Genomic DNA, 15,035 nt, shown 5'->3' on the forward strand with positions numbered 1-15,035 from the left:
ACTTACTGTTCTTGGTAGGATTGGAAGGTAGGTAGTTGTATGAAAGTGACGCTGACCTATGCAGTCTCAATGGCTGTAATCGAGACTATGAAAATTGTATAGAAATCAGAACAATGTGAACGGTAAGTTCATCAACTGAAAGCGAGAAGGATGTGTGGCGCGTCACTGCTCTCGTTGTTGATAGCTCATCAGGGTCGAACATTAGTTAGTACCTTGATGGTAGTTGTATGTCTAACTGACTCAAGTTACTATCCCCGAAAGAAGTTGTTCGAGTCGCCTTCGTTCTATGGCTATGATCCTCAATGAACGTAGTTGTATTGTTATCACCATTATTTTCAAAGACTACGAGAATATCCATATTTACTTCAGGTCTTAGCGTCTGCAATATATATTTTCTGTTCGATGTCCCGTTTTGTGCGCAAATCATTCTATATATAGACGTCTCCGCTGGAGTACAGGTAGTCTGGCTCAAAGATGGACACGCATAAAAGATTTTCCAATGTGCATTTACCTTGAAACCATCAGCCACAGACAAATTAAACACTTGATGCGTCTGAAAGTGGCGTTTCTGGCAAGAGTTTAAATGAAGTCTCTACAACATATCACATGTTCTAATCGGGGCATGCGATTATCGACTATAGATAGCCGCCAATAGGCACAACGGATCATCTAACAATAACGGATCGCTCATGATCGACAAGTTAGCTGTCGATCTCTCCTACGAAGGATCAATATGCCCATCGTGGTCGATGTTTCGAGTGTCATTACTCATTTAATAGGACTTCGTTAACATTGAGCTATATATATATCCGATGTCACTACTTGAGATGTCGATCGAGCGACCCTTTACCTATGTACATGGTAGTAAAAATCAAATTATCTGAAACAAAAAACAGACTATGTTCTATATAGGAATGGATTGTTCAAGAACGTGCTATATATGTTGTAGGATAGAGTGAAAGGAAGGATTTCGGGAGTGAGGGATAAGATATGGAGCATGCATGGGGCTGTGGAGCTGTGGAGCTGATATGCATGTACTCCGGATGTTTCGGGAAAATGTCTCAGTTCTCCGTGTTTTGATGATACAGATTAGGCATTAATGTGGATAGAACTACGGAGTATCCAAGAGCTGTATGTACACATCTACTCTTATCTCATGATCTGCTTTGTGAGCTGTTCTAGTATCAATGGCGGATGACTTCCTGTTTAGATTCTGAAAAGCCTTCCGATCTCTAATTCAGCCGACGCAGGTACCATTACAGAGATGTACCACAAAGCCAGCCCCGCCCTCTGGAGGATTTGATATGGCCAGCATGCACGACATCCATACCGCATACTTGTCTAAATGTAGGGGACAGCTAATTTGGACCCTACATATCGATTCGTGCCGCTTAGCCGGCGAAACCGATTCGATCGAATGAGACAGTGTGGTTCGGTTTCATTGTCACACGCAGATATCGAAAATGGTATTCTGGTCTGTATTATAGCACATGAAGTCCGTCCTCGGAGTGGGCTTGGATGGATATTTTCATGATATAAAGATCCAAGGTGTCAAAGCAGGGGCAAATATGGGAATCAATTGATTTTGTAAAATGAAAGCTACCACGCGCTTCAAGACTGGTTCTGCTGCTTCCATTGGTGTGCCTTTTGGAGCAGACGAGAAAGATTGGCCGCAGATTGATCGTCTGCAGGGAAGACATGGTCTGTGTACTCCTCGTACTGGTCGTCCGCCAACTTGCGGCGCTTCTTGACAAGTCGGGGCATCTGTTTATCGATCTTTTCAATATCCTCGCGCGATCCAACCGCATGCTCGAATTCTTGCCAGTTGTTGAGAATATCCACACGCTGTACACATGTTAGAATAAGCCGAACACCGTGTAAATTATGGGAATAGCAACTTACAGAATCCGTGAGACCCTTTTCTTTGAGCACCTTGTGTGCCCGAGCAAAGACTGCACGCGCGCGGGCCTTTGCGTCTTCGGTAATACCTCCCTCCTCTTCTTCGTCCTCTTCCTCGCCCGGCACAGAGGCTTCGAAGCGGCTGTAGTTGACCCATACCTTGACGTGATCGGTTTTCTGAAGGAGACGTTCGTACAATTGTCGAACTCGGTCATACTCGCCTTCTTCATCTTCAAAGTCAATGTATGCCTTCCACACAAGCTCGGGCATGTCAAGGGTCGGTTGCTCGATGCCAAGCTCGAAAATGGCCCTTGTCCGTTCCGCGTCGTCCAGATCATGCTCCAGCTTCGCGAAATGCATCCACGACTGGCTGTTGGAGGGGTCCCATTCAATTTGCTTCTGGAACAAAGTGCGGCACCGCGCGAACTCGAACAACCGGCGTTCGATGCTGATATAGCCACGGAAAATTTTGTCTTTCGGACACATTCCAATAGCTTGACCCAATGTCTTCCGTGCTGCTTGTAGTTGCATCTGGCGAACTTCAAACTGTGCCTTCAAGAGCCAGACTTTGCCGAATGTGAACTTCTTGTGCGGGATTATCCTCAGACATTCCTGATAGATTTGTCCAGCGCGTTCCATGTCCTTCGCTTCCATTTCTTCCCACACGGCGTAGAAGATCCATAGATAGATGTACCGGCGCCAATATCTTTTCTCTTGTGATGGGGGAATCTGTGCAATGGCCCGTTCGTAGATGTCCCGCACCCGCTCTGGGTCACCCGCAGTTTCCTCCAATCGGGCAAAGTCAAACCAAATGTCATAGTTGCGAGGGTTCTCCTTGAGCTGCTCTTCATACTGCACTCTGCGTTTGGACAAAACCACATCCTCTACACCTTCACGATCACCGTATTGCTTTTCGAAGGTCGTGTAGGCCTTGTGAAGAAGCATAGCCTTGGATCGCGGAAGCCGGTCTAGGGCATACTTGTAAATCGCTCGTGCTCGCTCATACTCCTTCAACTTAGCCTCGAATTTGGCATATGCGACAAAGAGCTTCTCGTCCATGAAGTCCTCCCCTAACGTTTCGATAGCCACACCGTAGACCTCGCGAACTAAGTCACTTGTGCCGTACTCTTCCTCGAAGCGGGCCCATTTGATCCAGTTTCGAGGCTCGGGGTGGACGACGGTAAATCGCTGGAAAATGGCACGTGCTCGTTCGAACTCGCTATATCTCTTCTCCATTTTGATGTATGCGCCCCACGCACCCTCTTCCGGCTCCCATGAAATCCATCGCTCGAACACTTGACGGGTACCAGGGATGTTGCCTAGTGTCTCCTCCATGTAGACATACTTATACCAGAGCTTGTCGATGCGGGGGAGGATAGTCACGGCGCGGTCGAGGAGGTTGCGGGCATGATTAATATTCCGGGTCTTCATCTCAGCTTCGATGTAGCGAATCCAAAGCACCACCGAGGTCGGATCGACGTCAAGCGCACGCTCGAAGATGGATCGCGCGCGACGGAATTCCTTTTGTTCGAGCTCCCAGGCGGCATAGCGCATCCAGTTGTTCATATTAATGCGGTTGCGTTGTACATAGTCTTCAAAGTCCTTTCTTTTCCGACCCTGGTACTCGTGTAGTTCTTCAAGGTCGGCAAAGCGCTGTGTCGGCGCCTCAAGGCCAGGCTCTTGCCGGTCAACGGCCTCGCGGAGAAGTTGCTCCGCAGAGATCTGAACTGGCGCGGCGGCCTTGTTCTTGACCCGGGGAGGGCCACGGGAGGCCTCCATTTTGATGGTGCTGTATTGACTGATCTCGCTAGAGAGGTGGTTTGTGACTTAAAAGATTGTAAGGTGAGGTTCGGTTCGGGGATGTCGAAATTGTCGGGCAAGTAATGATGGTTGGACAAAAGGAGGGGTTTGAAAGATGAAGTTGGCTTCACCAAATCGCAGCGACCGCTTAACTCAGAAATTGACACGAAGGTTTCTCACGCCTAATCCAGTGACGCCGAGGGTAGCTTCGACCCGCAGCTCAGAGAATCCGCGATGAAATCGCCGAACTGCGTGACTGGTCTTTATCGCCACCCGCGCACGTAGCTTCCCTATGACTAATCACAACTTTTCTTCCACCTTAGAACTCTAGGAATATCGTTGCTCTCATTCTAGTTTCCCTAGTGGCGTTCTGGGACCACGATCACAAGCACCTCATACACGGCATTGGACCCGTCGGACAAATTCCGAGTCAAGATGTCAACCGCTGAAGAGCTTTTACGCGACTTTGAGGATGACGAGGAGGACTTCGATGTGGGCGAAGGCGAGGAAGTCGACGAAGAGCCCGAGCAACAGGAAGACTCCAAGGAAGGCGCCGGGGCTTCTAACGACTTTGATCGCTCTATTTCAACCGCCGATGAGCTAACACGCCTACACAAAGTCCTGCGCGACCATTACTCCATTCGATTCCCCGAGCTCGAAAGACTCGTCACCACTCCTATAAAATACGCCAAGACGGTTGCTGTCATTCAAAATGGCCCCTTCAACGACATCAAGGCGCTGTCCACATCATCAGAGAATATGGTTGGCGTCCCACTCAAGTCAGTCTTGGACGGGCCGTCTCTGATGGCAGTTGCGATGGAAGCAACTATCACTAAAGGCCGGGAAATGACCGAGTCTGAGCTCAAGCTGGTTCTCGATACATGCGATAGGATTTTGAAGCTTGATCATGAGCGTGCTGCTCTTACCGCAAGCATTCAGTCTCGCATGAACCAGATCGCCCCTAACCTGGCAGCTCTCATCGGGGCGGAAACGGCTGCACAATTCCTCAACCAAACAGGTGGCTTGCTTGAACTAGCTAAGATCCCGTCCTGCAATTTGGGTGCACAAGGATCACGCAGATCAGAAGGACTGGGCTTTGCGACCAATCACGGTGTTCGAGCCCAAGGTTTCCTCTACGACTCGCCACTTCTTCAAGAGGTTCCTCTGGACCTCAGAAAACAAGGAATTCGAATTGTTGCAGCCAAGATGGTACTCGCTACCCGCGCGGATGTCTCCAATTACGCCAAGGACGGTTCTCTGGGCGAAGAACTGAAGCAACAATGCTATACGCGACTGGAGAAACTCACCGAATCTGCGCCAAACGCCGGTACCAAGGCTCTCCCTGCGCCCGATGATAAACCCTCCAGAAAGCGGGGTGGTTGGCGGGCACGAAAGGCCAAGGAAGCTGTGGCTATGACGGAACTACGGAAGGCACAAAACCGTCTTGCATTCGGTAAGGAGGAGTCAGAGGTGGGCTACGGCACGGGCTCTGGAACCGTTGGCTTGGGCATGCTGGGGCAACAGGACGATGGTCGCATTCGTGCAACTCAGATCGACCAGCGCACCCGTGCCCGACTTAGCAAGAACAACAAGGGCTGGGGCACAAACACCCCCGCTAGTGGCACTGCCTCATCTTTGCGTGGGTTTGGCCAGGGCGGTGCAAGTGGCACTGCAAGCGTTCTTCAGGCACGAGGTATTCGTGCATCTGGCGTCGGATCATCTCTACCTGGCGCCGCTGGTACCTCTAGTACTATTGCATTCACACCCGTTCAAGGCCTGGAGCTCGTTGACCCGAAGGTGCAAGCGGAATTGAAGCGCAAGCGCGATGCTGAGGAAAATCGGTGGTTTAAGTCCGGGACTTTTACTCAAGCTCCTCATCAGAATCCTGGCAATTCACAGAGTAGTGAAAATGGCGGCTTCAAGGTGCCTGCTATCCCACTCAAGAGGAAGGCTGATACGGGTGAGGGCAAGATGGGCCCTCCGCCTAAGCGTTAAAGACTTCATTTGTTTTCTAAATTTCTTGCTTGATTGCTTTTTATCGCGGCATTTTGACGGCGTTTCAGGGGGAAGATCAGGAGGCCTGAGCTTCAATATGATTTACGTGATACCAAACCCGATTGTATATTAGATCTGAACTACAGTCCTCAAAATGACATCTTTTTAACGGCGGACCTGTGAATCTCCTTTTTTTTTCTCTAATACGCCGACATAAAAGACCTTTATTGACTGTTTGTTCTCTTTCACCAAACCAGATTGTGCAATTCGAGCTAGGCTCTTGTAACAGAGGAGAGTCGATGTCATACTGATTCTTTCTGTCTTTGAAATCATTTAAAATCAGAGTTTGTCCTTTCATATTGAAATCCTAGTGCCAAGATACGCCAGTTAGTCTCTTTGTTTGCCTGGTGGTGAAAGGATTGGGGACGGCAGGTTTCCTCTCCATTTGAGAATGTTTCCAGCATCAGTCCATTTGCTGTCGCCAACTTGAGAAATCAGAGAAGAAATTGCCCCGAAACACTATGCCGGACGATCGCATTGATCCACATTACACTTAGCCCCTGGTTTTGTTGACTGATTTATGTGAATCGAGCCAAGCGAAGCTTAGTGGGCTTGTCAAGTCAACACTCGAGGACGATCTCAAGTCCCATTCCGACCAGTATTACGGAACATCTGCCCAAGCTGAAATTGCAACTCATTAAGTCGAGGTCAAGGTCCATTTATGGTCACCACCTCGTCGCCTTCTAGAGTCTATCGCCCAACAAGGTCCACGTCGTGATAGTCAAAGCAATCTCTATGCCCTTGCTATCCTAGCATATCGATCGGGTCGACCAAGAATCATCGCAGCGGATGAAGCAACCAAACGTCAGCTGTCAGGTAAATTTCTCGAAGATCGTAATCTATATTCAAGAAGAGAAGGAGGGCGCATCTCGGTGATTCTCTTATCCACACGCAGGGATCCCGATTCGGGTGAGTGTTCTGTTTTCGCAAGACGAGCCGTGTGCTCCCTACAGAAATCATGTTCAATATCGACGGCCTAGAAAATGAGTTTGGCGATTCAGATCTTCAAGCAAAGCTGTTCAGATCCGTTCATAAATCATGGGGACCCTTGCGGGCCCATGGTCAAAGATGGAGGGGAACGACGTTATATGACCCTTATAAAGAACTATTCAAGCCTGGGACGGCAGATATTCTAGGAAGAGAGCACTATGCCAACGCTGTGATCACTGCCCTCAGTCGCTATCTACCCATCGAGCTGGCCATCTAATTCAAACAGCTCCCCGATCAAGATGCCGGTATGGAATCGTCGTCCAAGTAACACACATAGAGTCATCTTCCTCCTGTATTCTCAACACCCGAGGACGTTGAGAATACGTATCAAAGACTAAAGGAGGCTGGTCCAACAAAGTATCGCTCGAGGTTCGCACCAGTGGCAAATAGGAAATTCATTTGGGAGATCGAGAGGTACACCAAGCCTCCCATGACACTAGAACTTGTTTCGTGGGGTATACCGCATGAAGACCCGTCGAGACCTCGTCAACTTCTAGAATGAATATCGTGTATAGGATGCTCGATTGGGGAGAATCGAAAATGAAGTCCTGCCAAATGAAGTCCTGCCTTTGCTCTATCTCCCCAGACCGCTATCTGCCCTGGACGAGGCGTTTAGCGTTCTTACAAGCAAGCTCCTTCGACCAAATTTATTCTTCATGAGAATGAAAATCTCCGATATTTGCACTGACAGGGAGAGGTGAGGTTCTCACGTTGGCCCTCGCAAACACGGTATCAAAGAGATAGGCATCTGGACGAACTATTTTTATCGATCTACCTCTTTGGCTACCTATCATCGCGACAAATTGGGTTTGAGCTGCGGTCTTCCTCACAAACAAGCTAAGCAACGCCGCAAAACAAACATTGAAGCAGATCCTCGTCCCATCCGTTGAAGTGGATTCGGACGGGTCCAGTGATGATCCTCAAGATGATCCATTAGGCCCCGAGTATTTAATCATACCTTGGCACAAGAACGCTATGGTCGATGGAAAGGTGGAAGATATATAGGAGCTTATTCAGGAGCTTTATGTGCATCCTCATCTGCGCGGAAAACGCACAGTATCATTCGTTTGTGTCGATCGGCAGTTTGAACTTGATCGATCGTTCATTCTGCTCCAAGCAGATGAGTTCAATTCTGACCCGGGGCATGATTTACTCCAACCCTTGCCCTTCCCGAGCCTGAGAGGGTTCAAATATACGCGTGCCTCTACTGGGTTGGCATTTCTTGAGGCCCCAAGGCAAAACATGATCGATTTTGATGCAGTGGACCATGATTGGTCAAAATATCGAAGACCGGGATGGCCGGCACCTGGGGTATTGCCTGATGACTCTGTAGAGGATATAGAGTAGTTGACGGGAGCGCTTACCCTTGAATTTACCAGTGGAATGAATCTATGGATGACTTAAGCTGAGTTGTTTCGTTCCAAGGTTCAGTTAACTACTAGTTACATGGTTGGCTACATCTGTAGTTAGTTGTATGGGACTATCTGCGTTGACATGTTGGCGGGATCACTTCACAGCGCAAGAGATGGTGAAATGAATACGTGTGTAAAGAAATAACTCGAAGGATTTGATCCTTTATGTAAGAGAATGTTCAATTGGATGTCAGAGGTAAGCCCAACAGACCCAATCGACGACCTAAGCAAATCCCAAATTTGCCGCCCACATTGCGTGCTCGTCCAAGCACACAATCGTGGAATGTGGTACAGCATCCACGGTATATAGCGGTCAGGGGAGTGTATATAAAAGCCTGTGCCTGCAATTTTCTTTTCGATATTGCGTATATAAAATTTTCTATAAATTTAGGTTCGCCTCCACGTTCCGAACTTCCGCCAAATCCTATTTCTTGCGCTACTTGGGTCCCCAATTTCTTATTTCCCTCAAATTTGGAATCTTTTTAAATTAGATTCACAGAGATTTCGAAGCATGACGTTTAGCATAGCCAAATCGGTCCTCATCAACCCAGTCCCAGCTAGCAAAAGCCTCCCAGACAAGGGCGAAGGGCAAGAGGTTTTAAGCTTAACTCGACTCCTGCATCACAGCCATGTTACTACAGAATTCGACCCCTTGAGATTTGAGGCTGCCGCATCATTGCAATTGAAATTGCAGCTCGAGGGGCAATACCCAGATACAGAAACAGATACGCGACTCATTGCGTCGCCCTACAACAGCGTCCCCCATCTGCTGGACATTGCTGCACTGGAAAGACAAGACCGACTATTTGCATTGGCATTGGCATATCTCAAACCTATCCGCGACGACTATGCCACCGCTGACTACACCGAATCATTCAACTGGACCGAGGTGTATGATTTGCTGAGAGTCTTCTCACAGGCCGAAAACCACACATGGAAATCACAGTCATACTATGTTGTTATTTTCCGATCAATATTGTTGCCGGATATTGACTCGGACCGTCTTTATGATCTCGATGCGCATTCGCACCAGGAGGCCATTGCTAGTGGCGGGCTGTTGAAGTATTGGTTTGGGGCGAAGAATGACAAGCATCGAAATCTGGCCACTTGTGAGTATTTGACTATTCTATGTTATTCTGACCACATGCTGATCAATTCGAATAGGCATTTGGCGCAGTCGAAATGACGCGAGACTTGGTGGTCTTGGACCTTGGCATGCTCAGGCAAGAGCGGCCGCTGCAGTAATGTATGAGCAGATTCGGTTCACTACGCTAAGGTTGGATATTGCGGATGGAGTGCAGTCCTGGAAGCTGAGTTATTGGAAGGAAGATGTGCTGTAAATAGCATCGTTGGCATTAGCAAGATTAGATTTTTGCATTTGATGTGGTCTAGAACGACATGACATTGTGAACCTGTACATCTCGATGAATGGCTAACAACAAATATTCTATATACGATAAATAAGACGAAATTAACGATGATAGACACAATTCTCCCTCTGATGGCGAGACCAATGAACCATCAAAGAAGAATGTTAAAAAGAAGACAGGAAAAGAAACGAGCGCAGGTGAGCCGGTGATGTTGTTGATCTTGTAACTGTTTCTCGCAATCCCTCGTGTCTTCTGGCCCATACAAGACAGATCATGCCCTGATCAATGCAATCAATGGAGCCTATGATAGATCGGAGCTAAAGTCCCCTCACTTTTCAATATGGGACCATGGAAAGACAAGCAAGGTCTCTACACAATGCCGCGGCGGGTGCAAGAGGTGATTGAGAGAGATGGACGGGCTTCACAGTATTAAAACAATTGAATACAGTGATTAATAATAAATTACTGGCAGGATAATAGTGGAGAACTACGTTTGTTTCTTGGTTGCCCTGTAGAAAGAGGACAAGTTGAAACAGAGGAGTATGCAAGCATGGGACAGTATCACTCCATCATTCCAGTCAGTTTAGATTGTAAGCCCAGTGAGCCCTTTTTCTTGGCAGAGTTATTATGATTCCACAAGGGCGGACGCACTTGATTCGCAGGAGAATTTATCTCTGGAATGCGTTCTGTCGTAACTAGGGATCGACATAGGCCCCTAGATCCACGAAGGAACTCTTTGCTCAAGGAAAAGTTATTTTGTTATAATCAAGGCGAGCTCGTAAGACGAGCATCTTATTTAGACCATCTTAGCTGAAGAAAGCAAAGTTTGAATTGATCTACAAGAGAAAAAAAAAAGGAAGATACCCTGGGAGTGTAAACATCGGCATTCAAGTACTATATAAATCCTCATTCCAAATGACAAGAGACTGGCATTTCGGTAATTTCGGATCGCGTATCCGCGTTTCAGACGTTAAATCTTATAATAGTTGTGAACTTGAGATTTATCTGTTTCCAATTAGTGTCAGGAAAATATCTCATTTTCAAGCATCCACTTTATCACAACATACGCCCAAATTCATACAATATGTCTCAAGTTATTCCAAGGGCATCATGGCTCTCACTCATCGTGGTAGCACTGCTGGCAGTCTCCACTGTCAACGCACATCCAGTCCACCAGGCAGACGAAGAGATGGAAAAAGGACACACCGGTAAACTTGAATCTCGATCACCGGTTAGTCCCTCAGACATTGCATTCTGCCATTAAAAAGCACACTTCTGACAGAAGTATAGAGACTTATTCCAGATACCCAGAAGTACGTTCATGACATCTTGCAAGGGTTGGGCCTGGAAGAGCCAACCTCAACCTCAACCTCAACCTTAACACCAACCGCCACGCCCACTGCCAGCGTCAAGACCAAGCAGGACTCGGAGAGCATGAATTCAACAAAAACCACGGAGATTACCTACTCCAGCTCTACCAGTTACACACCCACTTATAGCGGCAATTCGGCAAGCTACACTCATACTGTGAAGAACGTGCACAGCTACAACAGGCCAGTGGAGAACGTTCAGCTTGGGCATGGTTGGAATGGGGATAAGAAAGTTACTGTTGATGATCTCCCAGCTGCCTTTGATGCTTTGTATAAGGTATTGGAGCATCGATTGAAGGATGCAATTGACAGCTCTGATGAGATTGGATTGGATGAATTCCTGTGAGGATGTTTAGTGCTACGAAACTCGAAGCGATGGATTATTGATTCTGGAAAATGTGAACTTCAAGATATACTATGTACTACTAATGTCGTATTAGGAGGCTATAGTCCATGACTGTAATAATATCGCTACTCCCTACATTATCGGTGTTCCCTAAACTCCCTTAACTCCGTGTTCCGATCCCAACTCCGGAAATTAGCAGTACAAATCCGCAGGTGATGCCGGTAACCCGGACGAGAAGTTCGATATCCAAGTTATTAACATGATGGTTTACATTGACGGAGTGATCGCACGAAGCTTGCGGTGAAAACCTGTAACTACGATCAATCGATCCAACCCCGACGGCGGGGCATCTTGAACCCCATAAAAGGCCCATCGCAGCCCGCCAACCTCGACTTTCTACCAACTATCTCTTCTCAACAATTTACGCTTATCATTTACATTCAACCATGCCTTCTATACTTGGAAAGGAAGTCGGCTCTATTGGCTATGGCACAATGAGTGCGATCCCCCTCTCAAACACCCACAATTGGCGGACACTTCGCTGATTATAAAATCAGGGATGACCTGGAACACGCAGCCTCCATCAGAGGAGGTGTGCTTCGAGACACTCAACACTACCCTGGAATTGGGTGCCAACTTCTGGAACGCCGGCGAGCTGTACGGCACTGCAGATTACAACTCTCTGCACCTGCTCAACAAGTACTTCACCAAGTACCCCGAGAATGCAGACAAGGTCGTTCTCAGTGTCAAGGGTGGCTTGAAGAAGGGCGAGCTTGCCGCGGATGGCTCGGAAAAGAATATCCGTCGTAGCGTGGACGAGTGTCTGCGTCTGCTTGATGGCAAGAAGAAGCTTGACATTTTCGAATGCGCGCGACAAGACCCCGCGTTCCCCGTTGAGAATACCATAAAGGTTCTCGCGGAGTATGTTAAGGAGGGTAAGATTGGAGGAATTGGCCTGAGCGAGGTTGATGCCGAGACGATCCGCCGAGCGTATGTGCCTCTTGATTTTATAGTCGTCGTCTTCCTATGGACAAACTCAACTCTAACTGCTTCTCTAGACAAAAGGTGCACCCGATTGCTGCCGTTGAGGTTGAAATGTCGTTGTGGTCCACCGATATCCTCCATAATGACATTGCCAAAACCTGCGCGGAGCTCGACATCCCCGTTATCGCTTACTCGCCACTTGGCCGAGGTGTGCTGACCGGAGCTGTGACCTCGCTGGCCGATATCCCCCAGGGTGATTTTCGGCACCACATGTCCCGGTTCCAGGAAGATAACTTCAAACATAACCTGAAACTCATCAACGAGGTCAGTAGCCTTGCTACTCGCAAGGGTATCGCTCCTGCTCAGATTGCACTGGCATGGATCCGGACCCTAAGTGAGAAGCCCGGCATGCCTACTATTATTCCCATTCCTGGCGGTACTACGAAGGACAAGGTGGTTCAGAATATGGGCGGTGCACAGGTGCTGACGGATTCCGATATGGCTGAGATCGATGCTGTTTTGGAGGAACATACGGTTTCTGGGCCTCGATACTAAGGAGTTCCTGCATGAGTTTTTATATTTATTATTAGAGATAGATCAGAAATGTGATATGTGCATAATGCCAATGGGTATTTGTATAGGTCAGATCAAGTGTAGAAGAGTCAACATACAATCTCACATTAATAGGTGATTGTCAATATTGTATAATTCCTCGGAATTGATCATCATATAGTATGTAAGGCAGTTGAGAGGATCCAGTGTTGCGTAGAATTCATTATATAGGGTAGTGCGCAGGGCGAAGGCGAGCTTACCATTGGGTCATTGTGATGTACTAATAGAGGGGGTCTGAGTATTACTAAATAAATGAATAGCATGACAGAGACGAAGATTATGATCAACGAATACATATAAGACCATGGAGGAAGAAAGAGAGGGAGATTAGCGTTCAGTTGTGACCTCGCAGTCGATCACGTGATCCCGTTCATCCACGGCTGAACACGTGATGTGATACGATGGCCTCCCTCGCGCGACATCTACAGTGCAGCTAATAGACAGTTCAAATTTGTTTGCTGCCACTTCCATTTTCCTATACGAGCTATGCCATCCACAATGGCTTCACGAGACTCTCCCGGTTCCCCTCTCTCCTCGGTGGGATCCCTCGAGACTTCAGATCATGAATCCATGAAACATGAAAGCCGCGCGCATTCTCCCTCGATGTCTAACATGCCGCCATCCAAGCGTCGTCGCACCGGTGGCGCATCCTGGGACCGTCAAACTCCTCTCTCCTCTACCCATGACGAAAACCACCCACCTCCCTCCCCGACTGCCTCGATCTCCTCCGATAGCTCCGGCGATATTCCCAACTCCCCTAGCATCCTTACCCTCCTTGGTACCAATCAAGAAGATGACTACAGCGGCCAAAGCACCGACCAGGTTACTATTTGCCGATGGGATGGATGCAATGCTGGCGACCTTGGCAACATGGATGGGTTGGTGCAGCATCTCCACAACGAGCACATCGGGAGCCGACAGAAACGGTACTCGTGCGAGTGGACGGATTGCACCCGCAAAGGTCAAACGCATGCTAGTGCTTATGCCCTCCGCGCACATATGCGAAGTCACACCCGCGAGAAGCCATTCTACTGCACTCTGCCGGGTAGGTTGTCTCAGACCCAGACTCGAGCAAACAGATCTCGAGTATTAACAATGAAATACAGAATGCGACCGCAATTTCACTCGCTCTGACGCCCTGACCAAGCACATGCGGTCTGTTCACGAGACTGACACTATGCGCCCGATCGACTCCATCTCAAAAGTCCACGGCACCCCGGGCAGCACTACTGGCACCCCTGCCTCGAAGTTGCAACGCATCCGCTTGAAGCTGACCCAGCCCAGGGAGCCGGGAAGTGAGTCTGAGCCACACACCGAAGCAATCACTATTGTGCCAACTCCCACCCCCATCATAACCGACGCACACGATCCCGACGAGACCTCGATGCCAGAGTTTGGCCCGGAGCTCGACTTCGACGAATCGGAGCTCGCCCTAGCTCCGCGCGACCTCTACCGTCTTCTCCGTCGACAGATCGCGTGGGCTGGCAAGGAGGCCACACAGCTGCAAGCCGAGTGGGAAATAATTCGCCCGCAGCGCGAGCAAGCATGGCGTGAGAAGGAGGCTATCTTTGACGACCTCATTGACGCCGAGATTGGCTTGTTCAGCGCAATGGTCGGCTCAGTACCCCCCGTGCACCTAACGACCAGCCTCGAAAAGTTGCAACAGCAGCAACAGCAGTTTCAGAATCAACAGGAGCAGCTGGCCAAGTCGGCAGAGGTGCCGACTATCGAGGGCAGCACTTAGTTGGCTTGTCTTCCCTTTCTTCTCTCTTTTCTCTCCTCCCCCTGCTTTGCTCCTCCTTTCTCTCAACCTTCTCTCCCCTGAGACCATGCTTTGGTAGCTTGGTCTCAGAACTGTGTCACTCTGTGGTCACCTTTTCATTTGTAAACCTCTCATATCCCGGCGTGCATGGCTTTGGTGAATGCGTTGTGTATTTTCAACCCAAGCAGAAAAGAAGTGTCCTGCAACGGAATGTATGAATAGCCTCATTTCTTTCTTTATTTCTTTCGGTCTGGCTTGCAGGCTCAGTGACAGCTCACCACTATGGGCGATCACTACAATTATCAATAATCAAGATTTTCTTCTGATCTGGGAATTATAATGCAAGGCTACATAGCAGACAGAGGCCATGTCTAGTCGTCAATAGAGACCTAAGTTTTAAGACACTGAAGAGGACGTAGCCCTGACTCCGAGTGC

General features: G+C 48.4%; 6 protein-coding genes across 6 annotated transcripts; 5 read left to right on the top strand and 1 right to left on the bottom strand.

Annotated features, from left to right (window-relative positions):
* Positions 1-1,611: 1,611 nt before the first annotated feature.
* On the bottom strand, positions 1,612-3,678 carry clf1 (putative cell cycle control protein (Cwf4); the record flags this gene model as incomplete). Its single annotated transcript, XM_039072612.1, has 2 exons — positions 1,612-1,845; positions 1,903-3,678. The coding sequence occupies 2 exons, from the start codon at positions 3,676-3,678 to the stop codon at positions 1,612-1,614; spliced, it is 2,010 nt and encodes a 669-aa protein (XP_038929356.1).
* Positions 3,679-4,134: 456 nt separating this feature from the next.
* On the top strand, positions 4,135-5,694 carry LCP9604111_4867 (U4/U6-U5 snRNP complex subunit PRP31; the record flags this gene model as incomplete). The annotated part of the gene is made up of 1 exon (XM_039072613.1): positions 4,135-5,694. One exon carries the CDS (start codon positions 4,135-4,137, stop codon positions 5,692-5,694), a length of 1,560 nt encoding a protein of 519 aa, XP_038929357.1.
* Positions 5,695-8,667: 2,973 nt separating this feature from the next.
* On the top strand, positions 8,668-9,496 carry LCP9604111_4868 (uncharacterized protein; the record flags this gene model as incomplete). Its single annotated transcript, XM_039072614.1, has 2 exons — positions 8,668-9,265; positions 9,321-9,496. The coding sequence occupies 2 exons, from the start codon at positions 8,668-8,670 to the stop codon at positions 9,494-9,496; spliced, it is 774 nt and encodes a 257-aa protein (XP_038929358.1).
* Positions 9,497-10,610: 1,114 nt separating this feature from the next.
* LCP9604111_4869 (uncharacterized protein) lies at positions 10,611-11,242 on the top strand (the record flags this gene model as incomplete). The annotated part of the gene is made up of 2 exons (XM_039072615.1): positions 10,611-10,757; positions 10,817-11,242. 2 exons carry the CDS (start codon positions 10,611-10,613, stop codon positions 11,240-11,242), a joined length of 573 nt encoding a protein of 190 aa, XP_038929359.1.
* A 446-nt stretch (positions 11,243-11,688) lies between these two features.
* Positions 11,689-12,781, top strand: LCP9604111_4870 (aldo/keto reductase family protein; the record flags this gene model as incomplete). Its single annotated transcript, XM_039072617.1, has 3 exons — positions 11,689-11,740; positions 11,800-12,232; positions 12,301-12,781. The coding sequence occupies 3 exons, from the start codon at positions 11,689-11,691 to the stop codon at positions 12,779-12,781; spliced, it is 966 nt and encodes a 321-aa protein (XP_038929360.1).
* A 555-nt stretch (positions 12,782-13,336) lies between these two features.
* Positions 13,337-14,582, top strand: LCP9604111_4871 (C2H2-type zinc finger protein; the record flags this gene model as incomplete). The annotated part of the gene is made up of 2 exons (XM_039072618.1): positions 13,337-13,883; positions 13,945-14,582. The coding sequence occupies 2 exons, from the start codon at positions 13,337-13,339 to the stop codon at positions 14,580-14,582; spliced, it is 1,185 nt and encodes a 394-aa protein (XP_038929361.1).
* Positions 14,583-15,035: the final 453 nt, after the last annotated feature.

This window comes from Penicillium roqueforti (genome assembly GCF_015533775.1).
Source record: "Penicillium roqueforti strain LCP96 04111 chromosome Unknown scaffold_10, whole genome shotgun sequence".
Lineage (NCBI taxonomy): Eukaryota > Fungi > Ascomycota > Eurotiomycetes > Eurotiales > Aspergillaceae > Penicillium > Penicillium roqueforti.